The 24,031-nt window shown below is 45.7% G+C and overlaps 1 protein-coding gene across 8 annotated transcripts in view; it reads left to right on the top strand.

The window, feature by feature from the left end:
- The window catches only part of Arhgef7 (Rho guanine nucleotide exchange factor 7), a 126,888-nt gene that overhangs the window by 76,695 nt on the left and 26,162 nt on the right, over positions 1-24,031 (top strand). For 7 of the 8 annotated variants that reach the window (XM_074042979.1, XM_074042975.1, XM_074042974.1 and 4 more), the window contains 6 exons: positions 6,575-6,669; positions 6,888-6,983; positions 16,197-16,319; positions 21,316-21,454; positions 22,269-22,328; positions 23,194-23,340. In XM_074042979.1, coding sequence (XP_073899080.1) covers positions 6,575-6,669; positions 6,888-6,983; positions 16,197-16,319; positions 21,316-21,454; positions 22,269-22,328; positions 23,194-23,340 — 660 coding nt within the window. Of the gene's footprint in view, positions 1-3,603; positions 3,958-6,574; positions 6,670-6,887; positions 6,984-16,196; positions 16,320-21,315; positions 21,455-22,268; positions 22,329-23,193; positions 23,341-24,031 lie in introns of those variants that run through there. The other variant, XM_074042981.1, reaches the window with a different exon arrangement.

Raw genomic sequence — 24,031 nt, 5'->3', positions numbered from 1 at the left:
GGTGGTACTGGGGTTTGAACTCAGGGCCTCACACGTGCTAAGCAAGTGCTCTACCACTTGAGCCACTCTGCCAGCCCTTTTTTGTGTTAAGTATTTTTGAGATAGGGTCTCATGAACTATTTGCCCGGGCTGGCTTTGAACTGTGATCCTACTGATCTCAGCTTCTCGAGTAGCTGGGGTTACAGTGAGAGCCACTGGTGTCCAGCCTGCCGTGCTCTTGTCACATAGCATAGTACTATGATCGATCGTGTCCTTTAGCATTACGAATCTTTAACAATGAGATTTTGCAAGGTGCAGAGTGGGATTTAACAGTCTTCTGTGCATTGAGTGCTGTTAACATTAGTATTGAGAGTGGATTGAAACACGCCAGGCTGTATGATTTGTAGCTCATTCTGTATCTGTCTTGAGTCTTTCTTGAGACTGCTGTGTGGTATGGAGTTTCATACTGCTGTGTGGTATCAAGTGGTATGGAGTTTGAGGAGCATTAGAATTTATGCATGGTTAAGACAGGTGTTTATGGGTCCTAAAATTTGTTGCATTTTGAAACATAACATGATGAGTTTTGTGAGGTTAAAAAATATCTCTGGTAATAATGTGTATAATCTAAACCTTTGTACCTAGACAATTGCATATACTATAGAAACAAAAAGATACTCTTCATTTAGGTAAATTCAAGTTGCTGGTATGACCTCAGCAAAGTAAACTTTCTAAACATGTGTGTTTATTTTTACATCTGTAGAAAATGTGCATTTATTTTGTTATTTTCCTCCACTTTTTTTTTAATATGAAAAAAAAAATGAACCCTTGCAGATCTTTGCATTTTCTGATGTAATAGTGACTGTCTGGTGTTTCAGAGTCATGGTCCTGTTATCATGAGTGTTTCACTGTCTGTATCTGTATTAAGAAATGATGAAAAATGGTGACAGATTTGAACACGAATGAGTTCTACCACAGTCTTGGGCTGTGGGTCTGTGTTTTCAGACCTGAGCATATAACCTTCTCGCTGCTTCCACATCTTGTTACAGAGCAAGTTTGCCATGTGGAAAGTTTACTCATTTAACACGTTAGGAGCCTGCACCGAGCCCAGCACTGCCCAAGTCTCTGGGAACTTGACAGTGAACAAAAATGACAGGAGTCTCCACATGTCAAGCTCATGTGTTGATGTGGGGACACAGTGGGTTTTCTCTTCCTCTGCCTCCATTGTTAGGCCTTTGCCTTCTCTTACCAGTCTTCATCTGACTGATTTGGACCCTGACTTGCACCTCAGTATTGTCAACTTGCAGAAAATAGACTGCTCAGAACAGTCTGGCTGAAAGCTCTGGGCTTCCACTGGGTGGTGCTCTCAGCTGACCACTAGGTACCTTTGAGAGCATCTCAGCTGAGACCAGGGTGCTGTGCATCTTTGAGAGTATCTGAGCTCAGACCAGGGTGCTGTGCACCTTTGAGAGCATCTCAGCTCAGACCAGGGTGTTTGGTGTGTAGCTGAAGAGATGCAGGTTCTGGGTTTATTTGTCCTTGGGGCTTATCAGTGGAGTGGCTGGGAGGTGGGCCTCTCGCTGCCTGAGCAGAGACTTTACTTGCTAATGCTGGCCTTGGCCTTGTAGTGTAAATAGGATTTTCCATTAACCTTCAGGTGCCTAGCAAAGTGCTGGGCTCTTGGAGGTTTCCATGGTGCCAGGAAGAGCACTTAGAAGCTTTGGGAGAAAAAGGCGTGACTGAGGCTACCACACCTTCCACTCACTTTTGAGGGCAGCCTGTGAGATGTGTGGCCACACTGGCCTGATCTTGCAGTCACAGGAGACAGGTTTTTGTCCTGACTCGACCTGCCTGAGTTCGATGGACACACTTGCAGTATGGTGACAGGCATCTTCCCCATCTGGATCCCGGAAGGGTTTGGGTATCCCACCCTGGGGAGAGTGACCATCTTGTGTCCTCATTTTTCACTAGAGGACAAGGTTGCTTAGGTTTGTGGGCCTGGGAAGACACGGCCTATGGCCTTCCATGCTCAATGGTCAGTGTGTCGCTTAGCATCCTCCTGCGTCAGCACAGGGAGTGACTATCCTTATCCTCATGCCTAATGCCGAGGGAAGGCATGGTGGTTTTTGCCTAGATGGACTGCAGGTAGGAGAGGCAAGTAGTGGTCACTAGGTTTTTATCTTTTTTTTTTTTTGGTGGGACCGGGCCTTGAACTTAGGACTTTTTACCACTTGAGCCACACCTCCGTTTTGGTCTGGTTATTTTGGAGAAGGGATCCCTTGAAAATTTTTTCTAGGCTGGTGTTGAACCAAGGTTCTCCAGATCACAGCCTCACAAGTAGCTAGGATTATAGGCATGAGCCAGCACCTGGCTACTAGTTTTAATCTACAAATGTGCAAAGCAAAATCTGTCTTTGGTCAGAACCCGTTGGATTCCTCCTTACCTCTCCTGTGCTCTAGAGAGAAGCACCAGGCCTGTCTTTTCTTTTGTGCAGTTCTGCATGCTGGCCAAGTCGGAGATGCTAAGACTGGGGTCTGGAAATTTCTGGCTCATGTGCATCATCACCAATCCTAAGCCCTGGATTTGTTTCATCTTTTTAGCCTTGACTTTTCACTTTGCTTTCCTGCAATTTGGCCAAGATTCCTTTTAAATCCTGTGGCCTCAGAAGTCTGCCAGGGCTGTAGGTGGTTCAAGTTAATTATCAAACCAAGTTAATTCTTGGCAGAGCTCCAGAGGCTTGCATTTAATTCCCTGAGGCTCTGGAAAGCTCTCTGGAGCGGTCTCATGTCCTAACCATGTTTTCTGTGCACAGTAGGGTGCTGCCGGCTTCCCAGCTCTTGCTCCTTACTTACTTACGAAACTTCTTTGTTTCACATAGTTCAGGATGGAGCAGGTTGAGGGTTTAGGTTAGCAGCAGGATTCTGACACAGGTAGAAGCTGAGTGTTTGGAGAATGAAGTGTTGAGTTGCTCAATTGTGGGAAACGCTGCCCTGTGAAGCAGTGACCTCCTGGTTCCAAATGGGAATCCGACCTGGGGTGGGAGGTGTGCGAGGTGGCTGGTAGAACTCCTTCCTACCTTAACTCAGGGATCGCACTCCTGCGCACTTGTCCTGACCCAGGAAAACTCTTTGCTCTTTTGTCAAAGAAGGAAGCAGCATCTACCTTTAAACAGAATGGACTGAAAGGAAGACATGAATGTTTTTCTTCATGCTGATGGCAGGCAGGGCTGCTTTGGTAGAGAGAAAGAAAGTTCAGGGTAGTTGTGCCAGTTTTTAATTTTCTGCTTGTGTTTATAAAGTAGGATTATGTTACAGATATTTGGTGTTAGTTTATGATGATGTTTATCTGGATGAAATCTAAAGAAAGTTTTATTTCTTACATATGAATCAGTTATTTTAAAAATTTCTTAGTTGGTTTTTTTTTTGTTGTTGTGATACTGGGGATGGAACTCAGGGCCTTGCACATGCTATGAAAGTGGTCTACCACCGAGCTGCACCTCTGGCTCTGTGAATCAGTTACATATTTTAAAAGGATGTATAGAATACGTAACACCTGCTGGAATTTGCAGTGACAGTTGTGACCCACTTGTACAGTCAGATGTGAGTATTCTTCTTAATGACGCTGCTCATAAAGTAAGCTTCCATGTCTGCGTTGGGGTAAGGCCCTCCAGCTTTGCCTTGAGGTTGACAGTGTAGGATGTCTGTGTGACTGCTGAGGCTGCCCGCCTTCCTGTGTGGCACCATTGTGTGACTGGACAGCTCTTTGTCTCGTGATTCAGGGACAGCCTGTGCTGGCTGAGCCCTGCTCTCTTGGCCTTTTCAGCATTGTGGGTTGTAAAGGCTGCTTTCTCCCTAAAAACTGTGCTGCTTTCTCAGTTCCCAGCTGTGGTGTGATGGAGCAGTGCTGGCCAGTGAGGAACTGTGAAGTTGCATGGGATCCTGCAGCAGCCAGGGTGTGCCCGAGGCACGGAGGGAAGGAGAGGTGACTGACATGCTTGGGTCAGGAAGGGTGAGGCTGTGAGGGCAAGAAGGGCATAGGCCTGGAGGGAGGGTGTGTGTGTGTGTGTGTGTGTGTGTGTGTGTGTGTGTGTGTGTGTGTGTGTGTGTGTGTGGCGTGTGTGTGTGTGTGTGTGTGTGTGGCATATGTGTGGGTGTGTTACAGAAACGGTCTTTAGCAAACACGAGTAGTTACAGTTAAGCAGTTTAGCGCGTTTGGCTTTGGGACAGGGGTCTTTGGTACCTCCTGGAGGCTTTCACCCCTGTGTTCTGTGCTTAGTGCCAAGGTTGAGGAAACATCTCACCTTCTGCTCACCCCCTCCAGCAGATCTCTTCCTCTTGTCACATGAGGTGCTTCCTGTCTGGAGAAACGGGCGCAAGTTTTCCAGTACGGGCTAAGCAGTTTTGCCAGGTGGGCCTGGCAGTATTTTTAACTATGAAACCTAATTGTCCTTCTTACCTTCCTTATAACATTTTCTTAACTGTCTGTGATATATCTTATTTTTTCTTTTTGAAGGCTGGTTTTGGTTGTTTGCTTCTCCCAGTTTTGGAGGATTGGGTCTGACGGTTTAAAGTACAGTCTCTGAGGACACAGTGTGTCCTCTGTCTGCCAGGCCTCTGACGCTTGAGTTCAGTGCCTGTTTCTTAGAAGGACATTGTCATCGTGGGCTCAGATTCCACGTTTCTCCACAAGGAAGTGAACTCCCTTCACAGTCTTTCCCTGCTCTGGCTGACCCCTCCCTCTTCTGCTCTGGCCGCCATGAATAGACCCATTCAGGGGCGAGGCTAGCTTCAGCAGTGGAAAGGGCCTCTGCCGTTTCATCTTGGGCAGTTGAGTGGGCCGCTGTTTATGAGGTCTTGCTTCCTGGTGAGTGAGTGCCCTCTACTTGGCTCACAGGGACAGCAGTGGACAGGAGTCATCAGGTCCTGTCTGTTAAAGCTGGAGTTTAGATTTAGCAGTGGCTTTCCTTTCATTGCTTAAATCTGTATTAAGATAGTCAAAAGTCACAGGCAGAAGATTGAGCACGTTTGATGTGTTCATCTCTCCTGAACATTCTGTTTGTGTGATCAGTTGGAATGGTTTGTTGGTTTTGTAGTGCATCCTAGTGCATGGAGGTAGGTATGACTTTCTGGTTAAACAACACTGGCCCTCTAGCAGAGCAGGGTGGAAAGGATGGGGAGGGGACCTCCATTCCCATGTGGGATCCTGTGGGTCTCTGACTTCTGCTCCTCTGTTGTACCCATGGCTGCCCTGTGGTGGTGGCAGAAAATCCAGGGTTACTTTATGGCTCTGCTGCTCACCAGCTGTCTGAAAGGAAACATTTTTGCAAGGATTGGAGCTCAGTGCCAGGAAAGATGGCAGGTGTGTGGTATCAGTGCTTGGATTGTGCCCGGAGCTGCACATGGCTCGGGGGCCTTGTTGGAAATCTGGCATCTTCCCATCCTGCCCTGCAAGGTGTCTACTGCCAGCAATTGCTAATGGGAAGCGTTCATTTTGGCTCAGCTAATTTGTACTTTATATTTATCTGTCAGGAGTTATCCAATTTTGGCTAAATTTGCTGCACTAATATAGGTTATCAACATTTTAATTATAAGATTAGTTTATAACTATTCTGACTTTAAAAAAAGTAGTGTCCATTTAAAGGTTGTTTGCTTTGATAGACCTTTAATTTTTAGTAGATGTATCGTGTAGATTGATCTAAATATCATATTCTCTAATGAAAGTGTCATTCTCAGAAATTAATCTTAGTTTTCGTAGTGAGATGTATTTTACATAGTAATTATCATCTCTATCCAAAATGCTTAGGACTGGAACTGTATCAGATTTTGGAGGTTTTTGTTTTTTTTTTTTAATTCTGGAATATTTGCATAGACTGTACTGTCTGAACATTTGTAGTCCAAAAATCTGAAGTTTGAAATGGTCTAAAATCTGAAACTTGTTGAGCATTGTGTCAGGGCACAAGTAGTGTCAGATTTTGCTGCACTTTGGGTTTTGGGGTTTGGGATTAGGGATGTTTAACTTGCATATTGACATGCATAGATTTTAAAGGTACAGTTCCATGACCTTGGCTAAATGTATTCCCTCTGTCTACCATCCATATCAAATACACAGCCTATTACCTGGAAACGTGTCTCCTGCCTACTTTCCATCTCTTTTCTGATTTCTGTCATGGTAGGTTTGTTTTGTCTGCTCTTGGACTTAATAGCGGGTATGTAGACTGTACTTTGTGATGGCTACATTCGCACAACATAGTGTTGCAGAGACTCACCAGTGCATCCGTGCTGTTGGGGCTATCAGTGGTTCCTCTTTTTTATCTAAAGAGACTTGGCCTTGCTTGTCTGAGGATGGAATTTGCTCTAATTCATTCTACACATACATGTGCCATGTGAGGCTGGCAGTAAGTGAGGTATCTGGCCTTAGTGACAATTCATCCCATGGGGTTACCAAGTAACCACAAAGAATCATGACATTAAACACACTCTTATTACTTAGAAGCAAAAAGATATGAGTTGAACGATGGTGACGATCTTGTCAAAGTTTGAATCTTGGTGTCAAATAACACTTGAAATGTCAAGTAACACTTACTCATCATTTATTGTAGGTGCTACAGAATATCTTAGAAACAGAAAGTGAATATTCTAAAGAGCTGCAGACTGTGCTTTCAACCTACCTGCGGCCATTGCAGACCAGCGAGAAGTAAGTTGGAGTTGGGTGCTAGTCCTCACCTTAGGGTGTCTCTTAGATTTTCAGACAATTAGAGGCTGAAGTAATGGATGGAACTCAGCATACCACTCCGCCTTAGACATAGCAATGTGTTTGTTAGGTTAAGACTTTAATAGGGTTTGGGGTGGGAAATGAGAATATGAGTCGTCAGACCATTTACACTTTTTTACTGTTATTTTTCTTGGCTCTAGGTTAAGTTCAGCAAACACTTCATATTTAATGGGAAATCTAGAGGAAATCTGTTCTTTCCAGCAAATGCTTGTACAGTCTTTAGAAGAATGCACCAAGTAAGTAAGATGCTAAAAGTTTGTGAAATCCAAATCGGTCAAGTTCAACACAATCCCAGAATTCACATTTCCAAGGATGTAAACTAGGTTATTTTAAATCCTCTGGGAGGTAAACTTTTATAGTAAAAGGTACAGTTTCAACTGTCCAGTTTTTATACTAGAGATCCTTACAGCATGGGGAAAGGCTTCACAAAAGTAGTGCTTTGAAGGTGTTCTGTGGAGATGACAGGTGGCTCAGCTCCCTGTGCCCGTGAGCACAGGGAGTCTGTTTTCCCCAGGGTCATACTGCAGTTGTGTGTTCTGGCTACAAGAAGCTGAAGTATAATGCACCTTATGCATGCGATGCACTGTGGGGGTTCAGAGTTTAATTCACTTCTGCAAGTCTTACCATTTACTGAGTTTTAATGTGATCCAGGTGCTGTTCTTTGTTCTTTAAATGAGGGAGGTTTTTAAAGATAAAGCCAGGGCACTATGAAGTGGAGTGATTTGCCCAAAGCCAAGGCCACAGAAGCTGGCAGACTCCTGAGTTAGAGCTAGGTGGTCTCCCCTCCATGCAGTAGGAAGGGCTGGTTGATTCTGAGAACGCTGCTCTCCACTGAGTGTCTCGGACTGACACTTTTACATGGCAGTGTCCTGCCAGTAGGCTCCTCTAGGGCCTGGCTGCTCTTCTCTCTACCTTCCACTCCCCTTTTGTGGCCTCATGTGGAGCCACCAGCTAGTCAGGTGTCCTGCTCAAGTTGGGAATAGGCCTGGCTGCACTGTTAGTGGTGGGATGGTTTGTAGGCCAAGATGAGGCAGCACGTGCTCACTCAGGACTGAATTGACATGCAGCTGTTACTTAAAAACATCAGTTACTTGACAGAGAATCCCTTAGACCTGATTTACTGTAGACCTACTACATTGCAATTTTAAAGACTTTTTCTGTAAAAAGACTTCTTTCAAGACCAGTAGTACTGGCCTGTGAATGCCGAAGTGTGGTTTATAAAACTGCTTGTGTAGGAAGGTGAATTCTCTGAATCTAACAGTATTTTACAAACACGTTTTCAAATAAAACCCCTTTACAAGCTGGGCATTTGTTTATATTTTATTTTGATGAAAAGCAAGTTACATTTACTTTGAAAGTAGAACCTCAGAGGTTGTTCTCTTCTGGGATGTTTTTATTCTTGCACTAGATCTACTGTCACTGATTTTGGTGTGGTTTTCTAATTCGAGAATCCAAAGCACACTAAGTCTCTAGCTCCTCGTGAAGGACAGATGCCAAAGTCGAGGCTGGCGGCTAGTGGAGATGCCAGAGCTTGGAGAATCTCTGTGCAGCTCCAGACAGAGCTGGGGCACCAGCATCTCTGTTCTCCAGAGTCCAGCACTGTGCCAGGGGCTCTACAGTAAAGCTGTTACATACATGATGTTGCTTGGGGTAGCTGTGACTCTCCACTAGTCCTTGTTGAGTGTTCTGGCCTGGCCTGCTGGGTGCTTTTGTGCATATGTTCATGTTTCTCTCTCATTTGGTTACTCCCTCATTTTCTGCTTCCTTGTTCCATACATTGACGCTTTTTCATTGTGAAGTTTCAGAGGCTTATGAATAGTCTTGTCAGATGCAGAGCGTATTTTCTGGCTATCAGTTTACAGAATGCTGCCATCCGTGGAAGACTGTAGGGGAGGTACACACCTATCTTACAGCAAAAGTTGCACCATTGTGGTGCTAGTGCACAAGGCTGTGAGATTGGAGGCAAGATGGTGTCTTAGTCTTTATACCTTCAGTCATTTACTAATAGAATTCTAATGTGTTGTAATTTTTATATAAATGGATGATGAAAATGGACAGTAGAGCACAAGAAGGAATTTATTTCTCTAGAGACTTAATTTCTCAGCATGTTTGAGAAATGTTGACATATGTATTTTTTACTAGCTGAAGCTGAAGTAGTCATGGTTTTCAGCTTCTGTTTGGTGACAGGTTTAAAAAATGTGATTTTTGAGTCAAGTTGATTGAGAAGGATGTTAGTAGCACTGTTGTAGGAAGGCAGGCAAAGGATTTGGGATAAAGTCCTGAGGCATTTTGAGGTGTTTATATCTTGCTCTGGGGACAGCGGTGTGCAGTTGGATGGCCCTGGAGTGTGGTTTGAAGTGGAAATGGAAGGAGACCTGGGTGGGGCATGGCAGGGTCCTGAGGGAGTTTATAACTGCCCTCCCCAGCCTTCCATTCCTTTGCTGGCTTTGCGTACACTCGCAGGTCCTCGGGAGGGGCAGCACACAGTGTCTGGCCCTCTTGAGCCTGGGCAGGTGCTTGTGACCCGGAGTCCTGTTCTGGGCTTCTCTGGCCTCCCAGCCCTTGTGCCCCTCCTCCAGCCATTGTAACATGTCAACACTGAGCCAGCTGGCTTTGAAGGCCTGGGCTGGCCTTGCTGACCTTCTCTAAAGGAAGGTCTTTTCTCCCTGCCCTCTCAGGCCTTGGGCATAGTCTTCTCGAGGTTTCACTCTCAGACTGTAGGACATTTCATTAGTGCCTATATCTCTGGGAAGTTGGGATGGGAGGGTGACATGTGTCCTCTGCTCCGTGCATCTCTTCTCTTTGCCTTGCTCTTGGTAGAGATCTTGGCAGGTAGTTGACTGGCCGGGGAGTCAGTCTGAAGGCCAAGCATGAGCTAAAGGACTTCATGAGTGACTTGATGAATTTGCTTATTATTCTGGACTTTAATTTTGATACAGCAGGATGGGAGACAGCTTATTTTTAACCACCAGCTAGTTCAGACCATCATGGCTTGTATTTGGAATGGTAGAGAGCAGCAGCATGTATTTTTAATCTTGCTCGTCAGTGCCTTGGAAGGGGCGATGCTGGATCATGCACCAAAACCTCCTCGGTCTGACAGAGAAACTGGCCATGTGTTCAGGGAGGAATTGTTTGGGATAAGGAAGCTGAAACATGATGGCTTTTTTAGGGGGAGGGGAGGGGTGATTGGAACTGCAGTGCTTTGGCCTGTTTTTAGCTATAGTGCTTCTTTTTCTTTGTTGGCCTCCTGCTGCAGGCTGGGGTCTGCCATGTAGGTACTGTGTCGTAATCTCTACCATTTCAGGTCCAAGTGTCATGGCCCATTGGTGACTCTTGCCTCTGAAATAGCCTTTCTGAAAAGAGGCTGACCTTACCCCAACTCTTGACTTAGTTTCTAGCACTGCCGGATATTTTTGTGGAGTTCTCGGTGGACTTCAGTGGACATGAGAGGAGTCCATGCCACCCCTCTCTCCCCTTGTTGGTGCTTACCTTTACTCTCTGTCAGTCCCTTCCAGAACTCCTGGCCTGTCCTTACTCCTTCTTCTCTTCCTACCTTGAATTACGGCCGAGACTCCTGGTTCTATGTTGGCCCTGCCAGGTGTTCTTGCCACAGCCTGGCCCTGATTCACATCTCCTGGGTTCTCACTATGACTTTGTTCCACTGTCCTAATGGGATGGGCTTCCAGGTGGTTCTGCGAGGTCTGGGGGAGGATTTGGAATTCATTGTGCAGACTTATAAGATGAGTGGCACTCAACCAGGGGATTCAAGGTGATAGAGTCAGTTGAATGCATGGTATAGGGTCTTCCCTCCAGCCCTGCTGTGTGCATCTCTGAAGTTCTCTGCAGGAGTCAATGCTATGCTCCAAAGCTGACATTGAAATGACACCCTTTTTCCCATGTACTTGTCCCCAGTGCTGTTTTCACCAGCCGCTCCTTGAGATGTTTGAATACGACCTGTAAAAATCATGGGAATTTTTACTCCTGAGAACAGCAAACTTAGATGTTCAGTTCCAAAGCTTGACTGGTCAGCTGGAGTCCTTCCACAGTGTGCTCGCCTCCCTTCAGCCTTCTTGGCTCATAGAATGTGGTTTTCTTCCCTGCTCTCCTGCTGCTGAATCCTACTTAACCAACAAGCTGAGTTCCTCTGGTTACCTTACACTGTGATACAACTTCATTTTATTGAGGAAACTATTTAAAGTCGCATATTTAATGTAATTGTTAAACAAGTTAAGCGAGCACTGTGTATTTTGTTGAGAAATTAATTTAAAGCTTATCTTAAGATTTGCATAAGTGCACTTTTGTGAACACTGTTTGGACCAGGCACAATCCAGACTGGAGGATGTAATCTATTTGGTGTGAAAGCCGTCTGTTTGGAACATCCAAGTAGCCCATGCCCGGGTGACTTTGGACAGGGTCAGTGGGTTGTGGTTCCAGCATCCCATGCCTTTGCACAAACCATCCTTGATAAGTAGCCAGGACAGGCCAGGCTGCCATTGGGGAAGGACTTGGGGAGTCTCGTGCGCACTTTAGAAGGTGATTCAAGGTGGTGGGCTCAGGAGTCACGGCCACATGGTCTGGACTGTAAATGTGGCTTCAGAACTGAACCTTGGCAGCCCTGGACTGCTACATACCTCACCTGAGTGAGGTCCTTTAATAGCCGTTGCCCATAATGTCCTCACTTGAGCATCTGCTGACTTCACAGAAACATGGTTTCAGAGCCATGTTGAGAGCCACAACGTCTCTGGATCTGAAAACAAGAGTGCAGGTGGTGATGTGATGGCAGCACATGCCACACACAGACCAGCACGGCAGAGTGTCCTAAGGGTTGGGGACTGAACCTGAGTACAGGGGTCAGGGGTCCTAGTATGGAGTACCCCAGGGTACAACCCAAGCTCTGCTGCCTTCTGGGTGTGCTGGATGCTTGAAAGAGCTGATTGTGGTTCTTGTTTTGGGTGCAGCATGAGCAGACTTGCCAGGAGACTGACAGGCAAGGAGCCAGGCACCATAGCAGCTATGTCCCCACCATGAGCACGGACATGCAGTTGCTTGTGAAGTGTCATCTCCAAAAGCTGCCTGTTGGTTGCCTGTATGGTCATAAATGACCAGTGAGGCCCACTCAGCATATAGTTAGGTCTTTGTGTTGATTTCAGTCTCTTGTTGACCCTGGTTGTGCTGGCTGGGAGCTTTCCTCAGCCTCCTGGACAGAACTAGTAGGAAAGAGTGTCTTAAATACTTCTCAAGGACCCGGTCCTAGCAAGGACCATGGATCATTCTTGACCTTTTTTTTAAAAATAGACATCTTTAATATATTAGTTATACAGGAGGTTTCATGGTGACATTCCCATACGTGCTTACAGTGTACCTTGGTTACGTTCATCCCCATCATCATTCTCCCCATCTTCCTCCCTGCTACTTAAAGTGATTTTAACAGGTTTCCGTGTTCTGTTTTCACACAAGTATATCATGAAGTCCATCGACTATATTCACTCTCCTTTACCTTCTCCATGTATCCTGCCCGTCCCACTGTGCCCTTCCGCTAACAGGACCTGTTTTACATTCCTTTATTTTATTATGTGAGCGCGAACTCATTGTTCAAAGCGTCTTCACCATGGCATTCTACCTCTTAATATATTGCATTTTAATCAGATTAGCCTTTTATTACTCTTCCGTACTTCCCCTCCCTCCTTGGCTATTCAGCAGCTTTCGTGCATTTCTTTATGTCTTCCTGCACAGATGCAGTGCATTTCAGTATCATTCACCGTGTCTCATTCGCTGACACGGTGCTGTGTAGGCATGAGGGGTAGACTGCTGCAGCCCTCAGACCACTTGGTGACAGCACCACAACCACTGTCAGATTGCAGTGCTGACTCGGCCTGGAGATAGCGGCCCAAGCATTTGTCTCCAGCAGTACTCCTTTGCGTCAGGACGTGCCAGAGCTTTCTCCTGCGCAGGCTGCAGCCCTCACAGAATGCAGAGGTCACATTCTGTCTCATGTTCACTTTACTTTTATGTATATTCTGTCTTCTCCAAAGTGATTACACTCACTTTTAAGGTAAAAACTATTCTTAGCTGTTATTAATCTCTTCCTAGTGCCTTAAAATGGTGCAGAATAAAGTTAATTTGTTGAGTTAGTGACTGTCCTGCAGGGAGGCAGAACTACCTACCTGGCAGATCCCAAAGACTGTTAGGCCCCACCACGTGCTTGATGCTGGATGTCAGCCTGCTGGCAGTGCCATGTGAGCTTACTTTTACTTCAGTTACTCATCTGTCTACTACTCAGTGAGACCTGCATCAACAAGTATGTGGCCTGTCCAGGGACGTGCAATAGCAGTGTTCGCACTGGTGGACATGTCCTGACTTGTGCCACCCCAGTGCTGCAGCCACCAGCTATGTGGGGCTGCTTAGCCTTTGATCTGAGGTTGCTCTAGGTGAGGAATGGCAGTTTTCATTTTAGTTAACTTTACATAGCTCCTGTCTAGTGGATGGTAAATTGGGAGGCAGAGAAGCCTGGCAGAGACAGCAGGCAGGGCGGATGTCCTGGTTCTGCTCAACATGGCCTTGCCCTGTCTCCTGTACTGTGCCTCTTTGAGCTTCCTTTCCTGCTCTGCAGCTGTGTGACCTGTTCAGACAATCATCAAAGGAAGGTTGTGAGGAGTAAACCATGAGAGTTTTCAGTGCTGTGTAGAATAGAGCGGGGAAGGGAGCATTCCTGTCACTCAGGTGCACTGGCAGGTCGTTTTACAGGGATCAGTCATCTATATAAAGCTTCTCCCATCCCCTTTCTGCATTGTTTACGTTTTCTGTCTACATATTGTCTGCTTTTAGAAGCAAGAGATGATTTTTTGCATCCAGTGTGTGTCAGTCAAATGTCTAGCACTAGCAGCACTTTTCTGAAGCCTGGTGGGGTTTTTTTTTTTTTTGTTTTTGTTTTTGTTTTTTTGAGCCAGCATGTTATATGCAGTTGGAGTGGGAAGACCAGCTTTGACAGGAGCCATTGGGAGTTAGGAGAGAGGAACCCAAGGGCTCAGAACCACTACCATGGTGTTTCTTCCTTGTCTCCCAGTCATCTCGGAGCAGTCTGGGACTGACTAATCAGTACTTGTTCTCAAATTGATCAGGAACAGCCTTGGCACTTAGTAAGCAATAAGGAATGAATGAATAAAGATTATTGAGTAACAGGGAGATGACCAAGTTACCATAATTTTGAGTGTTCCATGTTTTGAACGTGAGATTTTTCAGGACAGCCCCCTCAGGGCAATTCTGCGCAACAACTAGGTGACTTCCTCCAGCCAGCACCTGGCAGCCTCAGGGTAGAAATGACCCTAATTGAGAGGCAGAAATTCACAGTGTGGGACTCTCATCCACCCTTGGGGTGCAGGATCTGGAGGGGACTTGCTGGGGGTGGAACCCGGGGGTTACTGATCTGAGGTCCTAACCGCAGGTGGGTAGCACAGTTAGCAATTGCAGTGCACTGCAACTATAGGTGTTCCCCAGATTCATAGGTTGAGACTTAATTGCCAATCAGATGGTAGGAGATAGGGCCAGCAGGAGAGGAGAGAACCTCATGATGGCATCATTATAAATGTTCCTTCCCCCTTCCACTGTTTGGGAACACAGATGTGGGTCACCATCTTGAAGTAGAGACAGGCCCTCCCCAGACACCATGATCGTAGTCTCCAGAGCCATGAATGGTGGATCTCTAAATCACCGAGCTCAGGCATTTTGTTACAGCAGCAGGTAAAAACTGACACAGAGTGCTTATTGAAGGAACAGCAGAGAAGAATAGATGCTGCCTGCCAGTGGCAGATCTGGACCATCATGCCAAGGTCCTCAACACCTCCTCTGGCTTGGACCTTGCTCTATCCTTCTGTTTGCCTGGCTCCCTGGTTTTGGTTGCATGCATCCTCTGGGCAGGTGATTGGTCAGGCTTGTGCCTAACTGGACTGCAGTGGAGGCAGAACTGTGCCCACTGTGCTGTCACTTTGTCGAATCTGGGCTCTGGTGTTGGGGAACATTCCAGCTTCTCAGGCTCTGTTTTTTTGTGTGAAGCTGTGTTTCTCCCACAGAACATGTAGTGCTGTTGCAAAGGTCTTGATTTAGGGATGCCATGTCGAGCTTTGGTCCGTTTTCATTCCTGTGCAGCACTTGGACACTCTTTGTGTTTGGATGCTCGTTTTTCTTGGTCTTTCTGCTCCAATCACCTTTGTGGTGGTTCCTTTGATTTGTTTGTGCTTATCTGTCTCTGGTTTCCGTATATGGAAACTTTATCCTTGTATGGGATGGCTTTTTCTGGTCATTTACTTTTCTCTGTCTTTCCTCATTTTCTAAACTCATTACTCACAGTTCTGCTGTCATTATTTTAATTATCAAAAGTTTTAAAATTTTTATTGTGAATGTCCTTATGGAATCATTTTCTTTCTCAGATGCAGTATTTTTTGTCATTTTTCTCAGGAATAATTGTAAGGCTTTCAGATATTTTCATACTTTCTGGATAGTAACTCATTTATTTTTGCCTCCTTTTCCGATTCTGTTATCTTTGTTAGTTTCTGATTGTTTGGTTTTTGCAAAAGTCTTTGTCAGTCCTTCCTTCCATGTCTTACAATTGGGAAGTGCTGGCCATGAGTGGAAATTGTTGATTCTGGTTTTGTTGAGGAGTCCCTGGTGCTAATATTTTTTTGAGTCCTATTTCTTGGAGCAGGAACTCATCCTTCCATCAGTGTGCTGGGAATCTGAAGACCCACTGGGTGAGGGGAGGTGGGTGGCATCCTCCCAGGAGCCCTATTGGTAGTACAGGTGCCCCACCCCAGATACCCCAAGGTATAGAGAGATGGGCAGAGTGCTCTAGGTTTCCCACCTCTTAGGGTGGCCCACAGTGTGTGTGTGTGGGGGGGGTCCCCAGCTGGTTGAGTCACCAAGGTATTGTCATTCTTCTGCTTTTCAGCCTCTTCAGTGGGCTCCAGTTGGTTCTTTGTTCCTTTTGTTCTCATGAGATTATGCCTTTAGGATCCTCTGAACGAGTGCTACTGCATGGAGTTGATAAGGAGAGGTTCCGTGTCTAGTCTCTGTTGCCTAGAGTGAAAGGTGGTCTTTGTACTTGTGCCAGCCTTGATGCTACTTGGGTGGGAAAAACTTGCCATCCAAGTGACCATGATTAGTAATGCTCCTTATTTTATTCAGAAATTAAGGCATTGTGACATCTGTTTTTCTCACTGCCCAAAAGAACTTGGATTTTTGTTTGTTGGTCACTGTGTCATGTGTCCTTCCTAGCAGTCTGGATGCTGTAGAAGGTGCCTGAAACAGAGCTGCTCTCTGGCATGTCCTCTACCTGCTGGATGGGGGCAATAGTAGAAGGGCCTAGGGTCTGTGCAGATGGAGGTCTGGAGTGTTTTCCACTCAGCACCTTCCTGTGCCTGTAGCTGATGTTGTCTCCCTCTGTGCCTTGTCTCCAGGTCTCCTGAGGCCCAGCAGAGAGTTGGGGGCTGCTTCTTGAGCCTGATGCCGCAGATGAGGACCCTGTACCTCGCGTACTGTGCCAACCACCCATCTGCTGTCAGCGTCCTCACCGAGCACAGGTTTGTTCCCTGAGACATTGGAGTGGGAGGGAAGGTGAACAATTCTGCCTCCAGATTTTGCATGAAGTACTCTTGGTACTGACTGAACATTTGGTTTTGATTGACCTCAGAGTGAATGCTGGTTAGTGTGTTTGCAAAAGGAAGGGTCCTTCTGATGTCTCCCTTTTGCCTAGACTTTTGGTGGAAGGGTTGTAGGAGTAGGGAAGTATCCACAAGCTCATTTGAGGTGGTGGGAATCAGATTTCTCCTGCGGTGCAAAGCTGGAGGACAGCCTGAGTTAGGGAGGCTGCAGGCAGTGCCCTGTTCTCAGTGCCCTGAGAACTTGGTTTGTAGGCCAATTATTGAATTGGAGACCAGTTGAAATTCTAGAGCTTTTCAACCCAAGACAAAAGTAAAACATAACACAGAATGTCATTTGTTGAGAATTTGATGAGGACTGTGTTGTTTTCTGCAAGTTGAAAGAAGAAATTGTTTGGCTGTCAGGTCCTTACCATCACTGGTGACTGCTGAGAATTGAGAGTTGCCTTTGTGCTAGGTGACAGGGAGACACTTCAGGACCTCAGAGGCTCGGTTTCTGCTTCTAAAAGGGGCACAATATTTTTCATTAATGTATTAGAAGAAATTTCATGGTTTATTTCAAAAACCTGTTCAAAATTTTTCAAACCCATAAATGGGAAAGGTATTCATTAGCACAAAGACAAATACCATCGTGTTTCTACTTTCACTGTTTAACCTCAGCTTCTCTAAACGTTTCAACTTAAAACTATAAAATGCAACAACCAACCAACTTTGGTGAGCTGGCCTGGCCCACCAGGCCCTAGGACCTAGCGGGCTTCTGTACACCAGCTCCTTTCCTTCAAGTCCCTGCTCATAGGCTTATGGTAAGCATTGAACCTAGCCTGTACGCACGAATGGATCACTTCAGGCTGACAACGATTAGGGCTCATTGTTCTGTTGTCTTGTTTTCTTAAGAAAAGTGAAATTGCTGTTTTCTCAGTGTGCTCAAGTATGAAAGAATCAGTTTTTCCAACACCCTTTTGTGTTGAGCCATCCATCTGCAGTCTTGAAATGAAAGTAGCAGCCTTGGATAGTGATTAAGGGAAGGGGTTGGGGTGCTGAGCAGTCAGTCCTAGAGAAGGGGATTCCATATGGGGAATCTGCCCTCATGCCCACTGGCCTGGCCCTTCTTCCTGGGATGGGATGCCCTTGTTAGCCACATACTGTGTTTTAACATGTGACGCTTATACTCAGTTATGTGCTCTACCATTGATCCCAGAACTTACAAGTTAGGTAAAATTTCCACAAAAGAAAAATAAGTATGTATCTCTAAAAATATGTCTTCAGGCATTATTGATAGAGTGGTGGAGGAGAAATGCAAAAAGCAAGTAAAATGTAAAAAAAAAAATTGTAAAATCTTTGTTGTGTTTTTCTGCCCCTGCCTTCTATTGTGGGGAAGGGGACTGACCTCCTAGGGTAGGGTTGAAACTATAGAAAGAGAGCAGGGTGGACGGACTTGGGCAAAGCATCTAAATATTTTAACTATGAAAAAAAAATTGAGGACATTTAAAGCCACTGAGGCTGTCAGAGTGGCCTAAAGCATTAAACCCTGAGGAGAATGTGTGTGGGCTGGTGCCGTTTATCACCTTGTCTGCTATTCCCCAATGGCTGTTTGGGCCCTGTCTGCAAGGCAAGCACAGCATTTTCTCAGAATAACCAGAGGAAGAACACAGATTTGGCTTTGAATGAGGAGTGTCTGGGCACCAGCTCAACATGGCTTGTGGAGGGTGCGGTGGGAGCCTGAGGTTGTGCTCTGGACAGCAGCTTGGAGCAGGGGGCTCTGGAAACTGAGCCTCAAAGCAGAGTCCCTTGACTGAGGCATGGTGGCGGCGGGATGCGGTGCTTGTGTGCTCTCTTGAGGCCGCTGAGCCGTGTCCCACAGGTCACTACCCTTCCTGAGGTGTAAGTTGGTGCTTTGAGGCAACAGGTTCTAATGCCTGCTAGTGTCTTTCAGCACTCTCTTCATATTGAGCGTTGGGACTGTACCTGCAGCTGTGATGTCGCCAAGCTGCCACACCTACTGGATGACCCATCTCTTTTCATGTTTGAGCCTTGTTTTTGAGGATTGATGTAAATATGGTGTGTTGAAGCTTAAGTCTCGCTCACAGGACTGGGATGAGCTCAGTGGCAGAGGGCTTGCTTACACATATGCACACACATGCATGCACACGCGTGCACACAGCTCCTGGCTTTATTGTTTAGTTTGAATTCTGAGTGAATCTCCTCTTCTCTTCCCCAGAGCTGGGATGTCCAGGGCCTTGCCCATGCCAGGAAGGTGCACTGCCGCCGAGGCGTCCCAGCTTTGGAGTGTGAGTCTTGCCAGCATTTGAGCAGAGTCACCAGCTCTGTAGGATTGTAACTCCTGGGCTCTTTTCCAACCGTCGTACTATAGGAGACACCCTGTGTTCATGGTGGGCTTCTGTTCTGAATGAGCAGTGGGTTTCATAAATTAATCTGTAAGAAAAGGATTGTTTCCCCGCAGTTTCTTTTTGCTTGGTGACACGATGGTTCTTTTTAATGTGTCCTTTGTTGTGTCTCGTAGTGCGTAGTGTCATTACAGCAAACATAGAGGACATATCAATAGCTGCTAGCATCAGTAGAAATTATGCTGAAGGAGCCATTGTTTGTCACAGTAGCTGTAACTTTTATAGAACTAAAAAACTACAAAGTACAACTGTGCTCTATGGAGATTTATGCAGTTCTGTTTCCTTTCTTAGCTGTGACATTTTTTAGCATTGTCATTATGTTGTGTGGGCACTATAGAAGCTACTTTTCCTTGTAGAGATTTTACTTTGGTTTTTAGTTTTAGGATTATTTTGGGGGGAGAGGTAGTGATGGACTTAACTTGTTTAATTTTGTTAATTTTTCTCTGCCACTAAATCCTCAAATATCAATAAAAATGTGAACAGATTTTTTTCCTTGGTTTTTATCTTGGTGGAAAAGGCTCTGCACAGATCATATTAAAAGGAGTTGGAATGTATTTTTAATATTATAAAGGCTGACTTTTATGGTGCTGTGCCTGATAAATTGTTCATTTCAGAGGAAAGTTGGTAAAATGGAAATTTCTCCTGTGTGTTCTGCTCGTTCTTTAGAGACTAGCAGAGCACATGATAGAAGGAGATGAGCAGTTACGAGCAGTGGTTACTAATGTCAGGGTTCATAGTACTGCACTCCACAGAGGGTCCTGCAGGTCTCGCTGTGCCACTTCAGGAAGCTTAAGGCTGTGATTTCTTGAGAACACAGTTTGCAGAAAGCACAGAATTAGGGACAAATATGTTGAGTTGCGTTGCCTACGAGGACACAGCACGCACAAGTGTGCACGTGCACTTCTGGATGTCATTGGGCGATCTTTATGCTATAACCTTGAATTGCATTGTCATGATGGGTGCTTCTGCAGGAATAAAGTAATTATGGAGCCTCTACTTTATATAGAATTGAGAAAGGTTCGTTGTATCTGTTAACTTTTTATCAGTAGAATTACATGAGACTTCCTTTTAAAATAATTTGCCTTAATTTTGGCGTCAAATGTGTACATACATGTGGATAGGCAGCCCAAAGGTACTGTGAGTCACACTGTCACCAGGTGCAATGCAGTACAAGGATGCCCTCACCACCTCCTTTTTCAGTGAGGTCCCCCAGCTTCTGGTAGGAGGTGCTTGGGTAGAAGTGGTCTTGAAAGAGGTGTCCACGCTTCTGAAATGTGAGGCTTGCTCCCAGTGGTTCACCATCCTCTGTTCCACCCAGTCCGGGTTTGGTTGAGTAAAGCGGCCTTCCCTTTGATGCCCTAGCCAGGGGGATGTGAGAGGGCTGAGCATGCAGTAGGGAGGGCGGGCCCCCACCAACTCTTGTTATCACACCGCCCATACTAACTTGTTTCAGGTTGAACCTGAAACTCACTACCTGCCATTCTTGAACTGTCAGCTTCCTGTGGTTCTCACCTGCAACCTCTAGTGAGCCGGCGTTCTAGGGCTCTGGCAGAGCACCTGAGCAGCTTGGGCAGGACTGGCAACTGAAGGTTGCCAGTGGTTCCTGGTGAGATGTGGTCAGGGAATGACCTTCCTCTCCACTCCCTTGTTAGGGCTTTTGGGTTATCTTCAGTAGTCACGAGTGTAACATTGGGGGGCATCGCTTCCTTCTAGGGAAAAACTTCGACTTGGGATGGAAAGTTCTTTTGGGTTATCTTCAGTAGTCACGAGTGTAACATTGGGGGACATCGCTTCCTTCTAGGGAAAAACTTCGACTTGGGATGGAAAGTTCTTTGGGATCCCAGGCACAGGTGTCACTTGAGTTGAGACCTCTGGTCTCCACGATGTGACGTGCTGACTGAGGACGGGACACTTGCTGCCCGAGCTGTTGCCTCCTCTTTCCCAGCCCTGGGCAGCAGAGTTCTTAATGTTTGGATTGATCGTCCAGCCTGGGGGACAACCAACTTGGGCCCAGCAGTCCCCTTACTGCTACCTGTTCTGCATTAGCAGCCACACATGTGTTGGTGACAGACCTTGGTCCCCATGGCGCCTGCTTGTGTTATTCCTGTTTAATTCTGAGGGCGGGGACAATGTGCATGTACATGGAGGACTCAGACATCACATGAGTGCAGTGAGGATGACTGTGGGAGAGGACTAGAAGTTTAAAACTGATTTTTAACTTTCTATCATTTCTGGTCTTGCCCTCAGTTTCCCTGTTTCCTCTCTTCATTTACTGCATAACAGGATGGCAGAAATGCGTATTCTATGTAAGAGCAGCCATGGGTACATTTGGTGCATTTGGACTTGATGCTCGTTATTTGGATGTGAGGGCCTAGGTTTGGTTATAGAAGTGCAGCCTTCACAGTGTGACTGAAACATGTTTTCATGAGCCCTGGCTCTAGCTGGCGAAGCAGAATCATGCTCTTCATCCTTAACCTTGCACTTCTCTTTCCTGCCCTGTCCCTGCTGCCCAGTGAGGACCTGGGGGAGTTCATGGAGACAAAAGGTGCCAGCAGCCCTGGGATCCTCGTGCTGACCACTGGCCTCAGCAAGCCCTTCATGCGCCTGGACAAGTACCCCACACTGCTGAAGGAGCTGGAGCGACACATGGAGGTGCTGCGCTCCCGCTGAGTCCCTGGCCGCTATCCACAGCATGGTGACAGTGTTGTCAGACCTCCTGATGGAGAGATTGACAGAAGTGGTTTATTTTAGAAGCCAGAACCAGCACAGTTTACTCAGAGTTTGAAAATGACTGTGTTGACTCTGAAGTTTTTCTCCTTACCCAGCTCTAAAGATAGAATGCATTTGCCTCTCTGCCTTCTTGCTCTCATCCACTGGTGCCAGTCAGTTCCCAAAAGCTAGAGAATGAAAACGGATTTTCCTATAGTGTTGGGTATCACACCAGGAACATTGAGCTGCAAATAAGTGTCAAAGTTAACAGTCAGAGTAGTAACAGAGTCACTTTGAGTAATGATTACGTTTATCATCGTTTTGAAGGCCTGGCAGAAATTTGTATTTCACTTATTCTCTGGGTTTGGGTGGGCCATCAGGCTTTCTTCACAGCTGCTTAGCTCAGCTCTGCCAATTTAGGGCAGAGCAGTCAGAGACAGCCTATAAATGGAGCTGCAGCCATGTTCTGATGAAGCTTTGTTTACAGAACAGGCATTGTTTGCTGACCTCTGCTCTTGCCTATTTTGCCCCAAATTATTTTTTCTCCAAGTCCGTTGGCTTCATGATTCCCTTAAAAAAAGGAGAGAGAGAGAGAGAGAGAGGAGAGAGAGAAGAGAGAAACCAGCACTTTAATGTTGTAAAGAAAGGTCATGTTAAGAGCTGAAAAATATTGGGAAGGTTTCAGGGTGGCCTATAGAGAGTGCCTTTTTAAGAACTTTTCTTATGAAAGCTAATCGTGTGTTTGTTTTATCCAAAGGAGTATCATCCCGATAGACAGGATATTCAAAAATCTATGACTGCCTTCAAAAACCTTTCAGTAAGTGGTTAAGCATATTATCATTTTATTTCCTTAGATGTTATCATGGCAAATGTATTTAGAATTATCAGCTGAAAAAGTTAGGTGATAAAGTTGACACTTGAGTTCAGTGTTTGCCCAGACGAAATAAAAAGCATTCGATGAGGCCCGGAGTTCAAACCCCAGAACCACCAAAAAAAAAAAAAAAGATGCTATTGTAGCCTTTCCTTGAAATAATTCCAGTCCTATCAATGGTAGTAAAGTGGATAGATAAATTTTTATAATTATATTATGGGATATTAAACAGCAATGAAAATAAAAAAAAAAAGCATTCTGTGGCTAGTACATTCCCCATGGTGTCCTATGGACACCAGACAGATGATGTGATGATTATTTGAAATTGAAAGAGAGACAGCCTGATCCATACTGTAGTTCCTTTAAAATTGTTGAAAGGATTTCAATAATTTCCTAACCTCCATCCACAGAATTCTCCGTGATACCTTGGGGAATATGGTATTATGTTGTCTTGCCAGCTGTGTCTTATTTATAGCACAATTTCTACTTACTCTTTTACCTCTTCTCAGTCTTCTCTGTTGGCAGACTAATAAACCAGAATGAAAATATTTTTCTTGTTGCCATACACCTTTTCCAAAGAGTGGCAGAGTTTTTCTAGAGTATTACTTCTGGAGAAGTTGTACATTTTGCCTCTTTGGCTTGATTCCATACTTTGAAGCAAGCCCTGTAATTCCACTGTTAAGCAGATCATCGATAGATCACCTGTCTGAAGTAAGATACAAAGGAATCATTGTCTTAAGAAAAAGCAATGTGGTGAAAATTTAAGACTCTGGAAACCTGTCTCTCTGAACAATATTGTCCTGTCTTGCAGGCCCAGTGTCAAGAAGTACGGAAAAGGAAAGAGCTTGAGTTGCAGATCCTGACAGAGGCCATCCGGAGCTGGGAGGGCGATGACATTAAGACCCTGGGCAATGTTATTTACATGTCCCAGGTCATGGTTCAGTGTGCAGGAAGCGAGGTACTGCAGCCCACCTGTGCCATGATGGCCTGTGCTCTTCTTTAAGGTCTTGTGATATGTGATCCAAAGGGAATGTCATGTGCCCGCAGAGGTGATGAGTCCTGGATTAGATTGTAGTTCTGGTCTGCTTTTCATCCTTGACAGGCACAGAGAGGCTTAGAGTGACCAGTTCAGATGCAGCCAGGAGCAGCTTGGTCCAGAGCCCATGTGAACTGGAGGGTGGTGTCCAGACAGGACTCCAGCACGTGCAGATAGATGTCTGCCACAGAATCATATGTGCCAGCCTAGCCAGGGTTTCCCATCGAGGTTCACTTTGTGAAGCTGCTGTGTTCAGTGCCTGTGCTTTTCTCTTTAATGTGTACCATGTGCATTTACTTAGGGAGTCACAGCATGTTTATGAGTTCAGTTAAGTGAAAGATCAAGCTAGACCCTTGGTGCTATCCCCCACACAGTGATAACTGACTATGTATTTCACATTTGTGGGAGCTGGATCACTCAGTGGGTATCCCTTACTGAGTTTCATTCTCCCTTTGCAAAAAGTAATCATCAGCCTGGTGGAAGTGTGCGAGTGATGCATTCTCACGCACGCAGCTCTGAGGACAATAAGACAACCACACAAACTCACAGTGGGATGAAGTTTTAAAACGTCACCCTTCTGTGTCCTAAGGCCTTACAATATAGGGAATCACAG

The sequence above is a fragment of the Castor canadensis genome, chromosome 10, assembly GCF_047511655.1.
Source record: "Castor canadensis chromosome 10, mCasCan1.hap1v2, whole genome shotgun sequence".
Lineage (NCBI taxonomy): Eukaryota > Metazoa > Chordata > Mammalia > Rodentia > Castoridae > Castor > Castor canadensis.
This window is presented reverse-complemented; position numbering and strand designations above follow the sequence as displayed.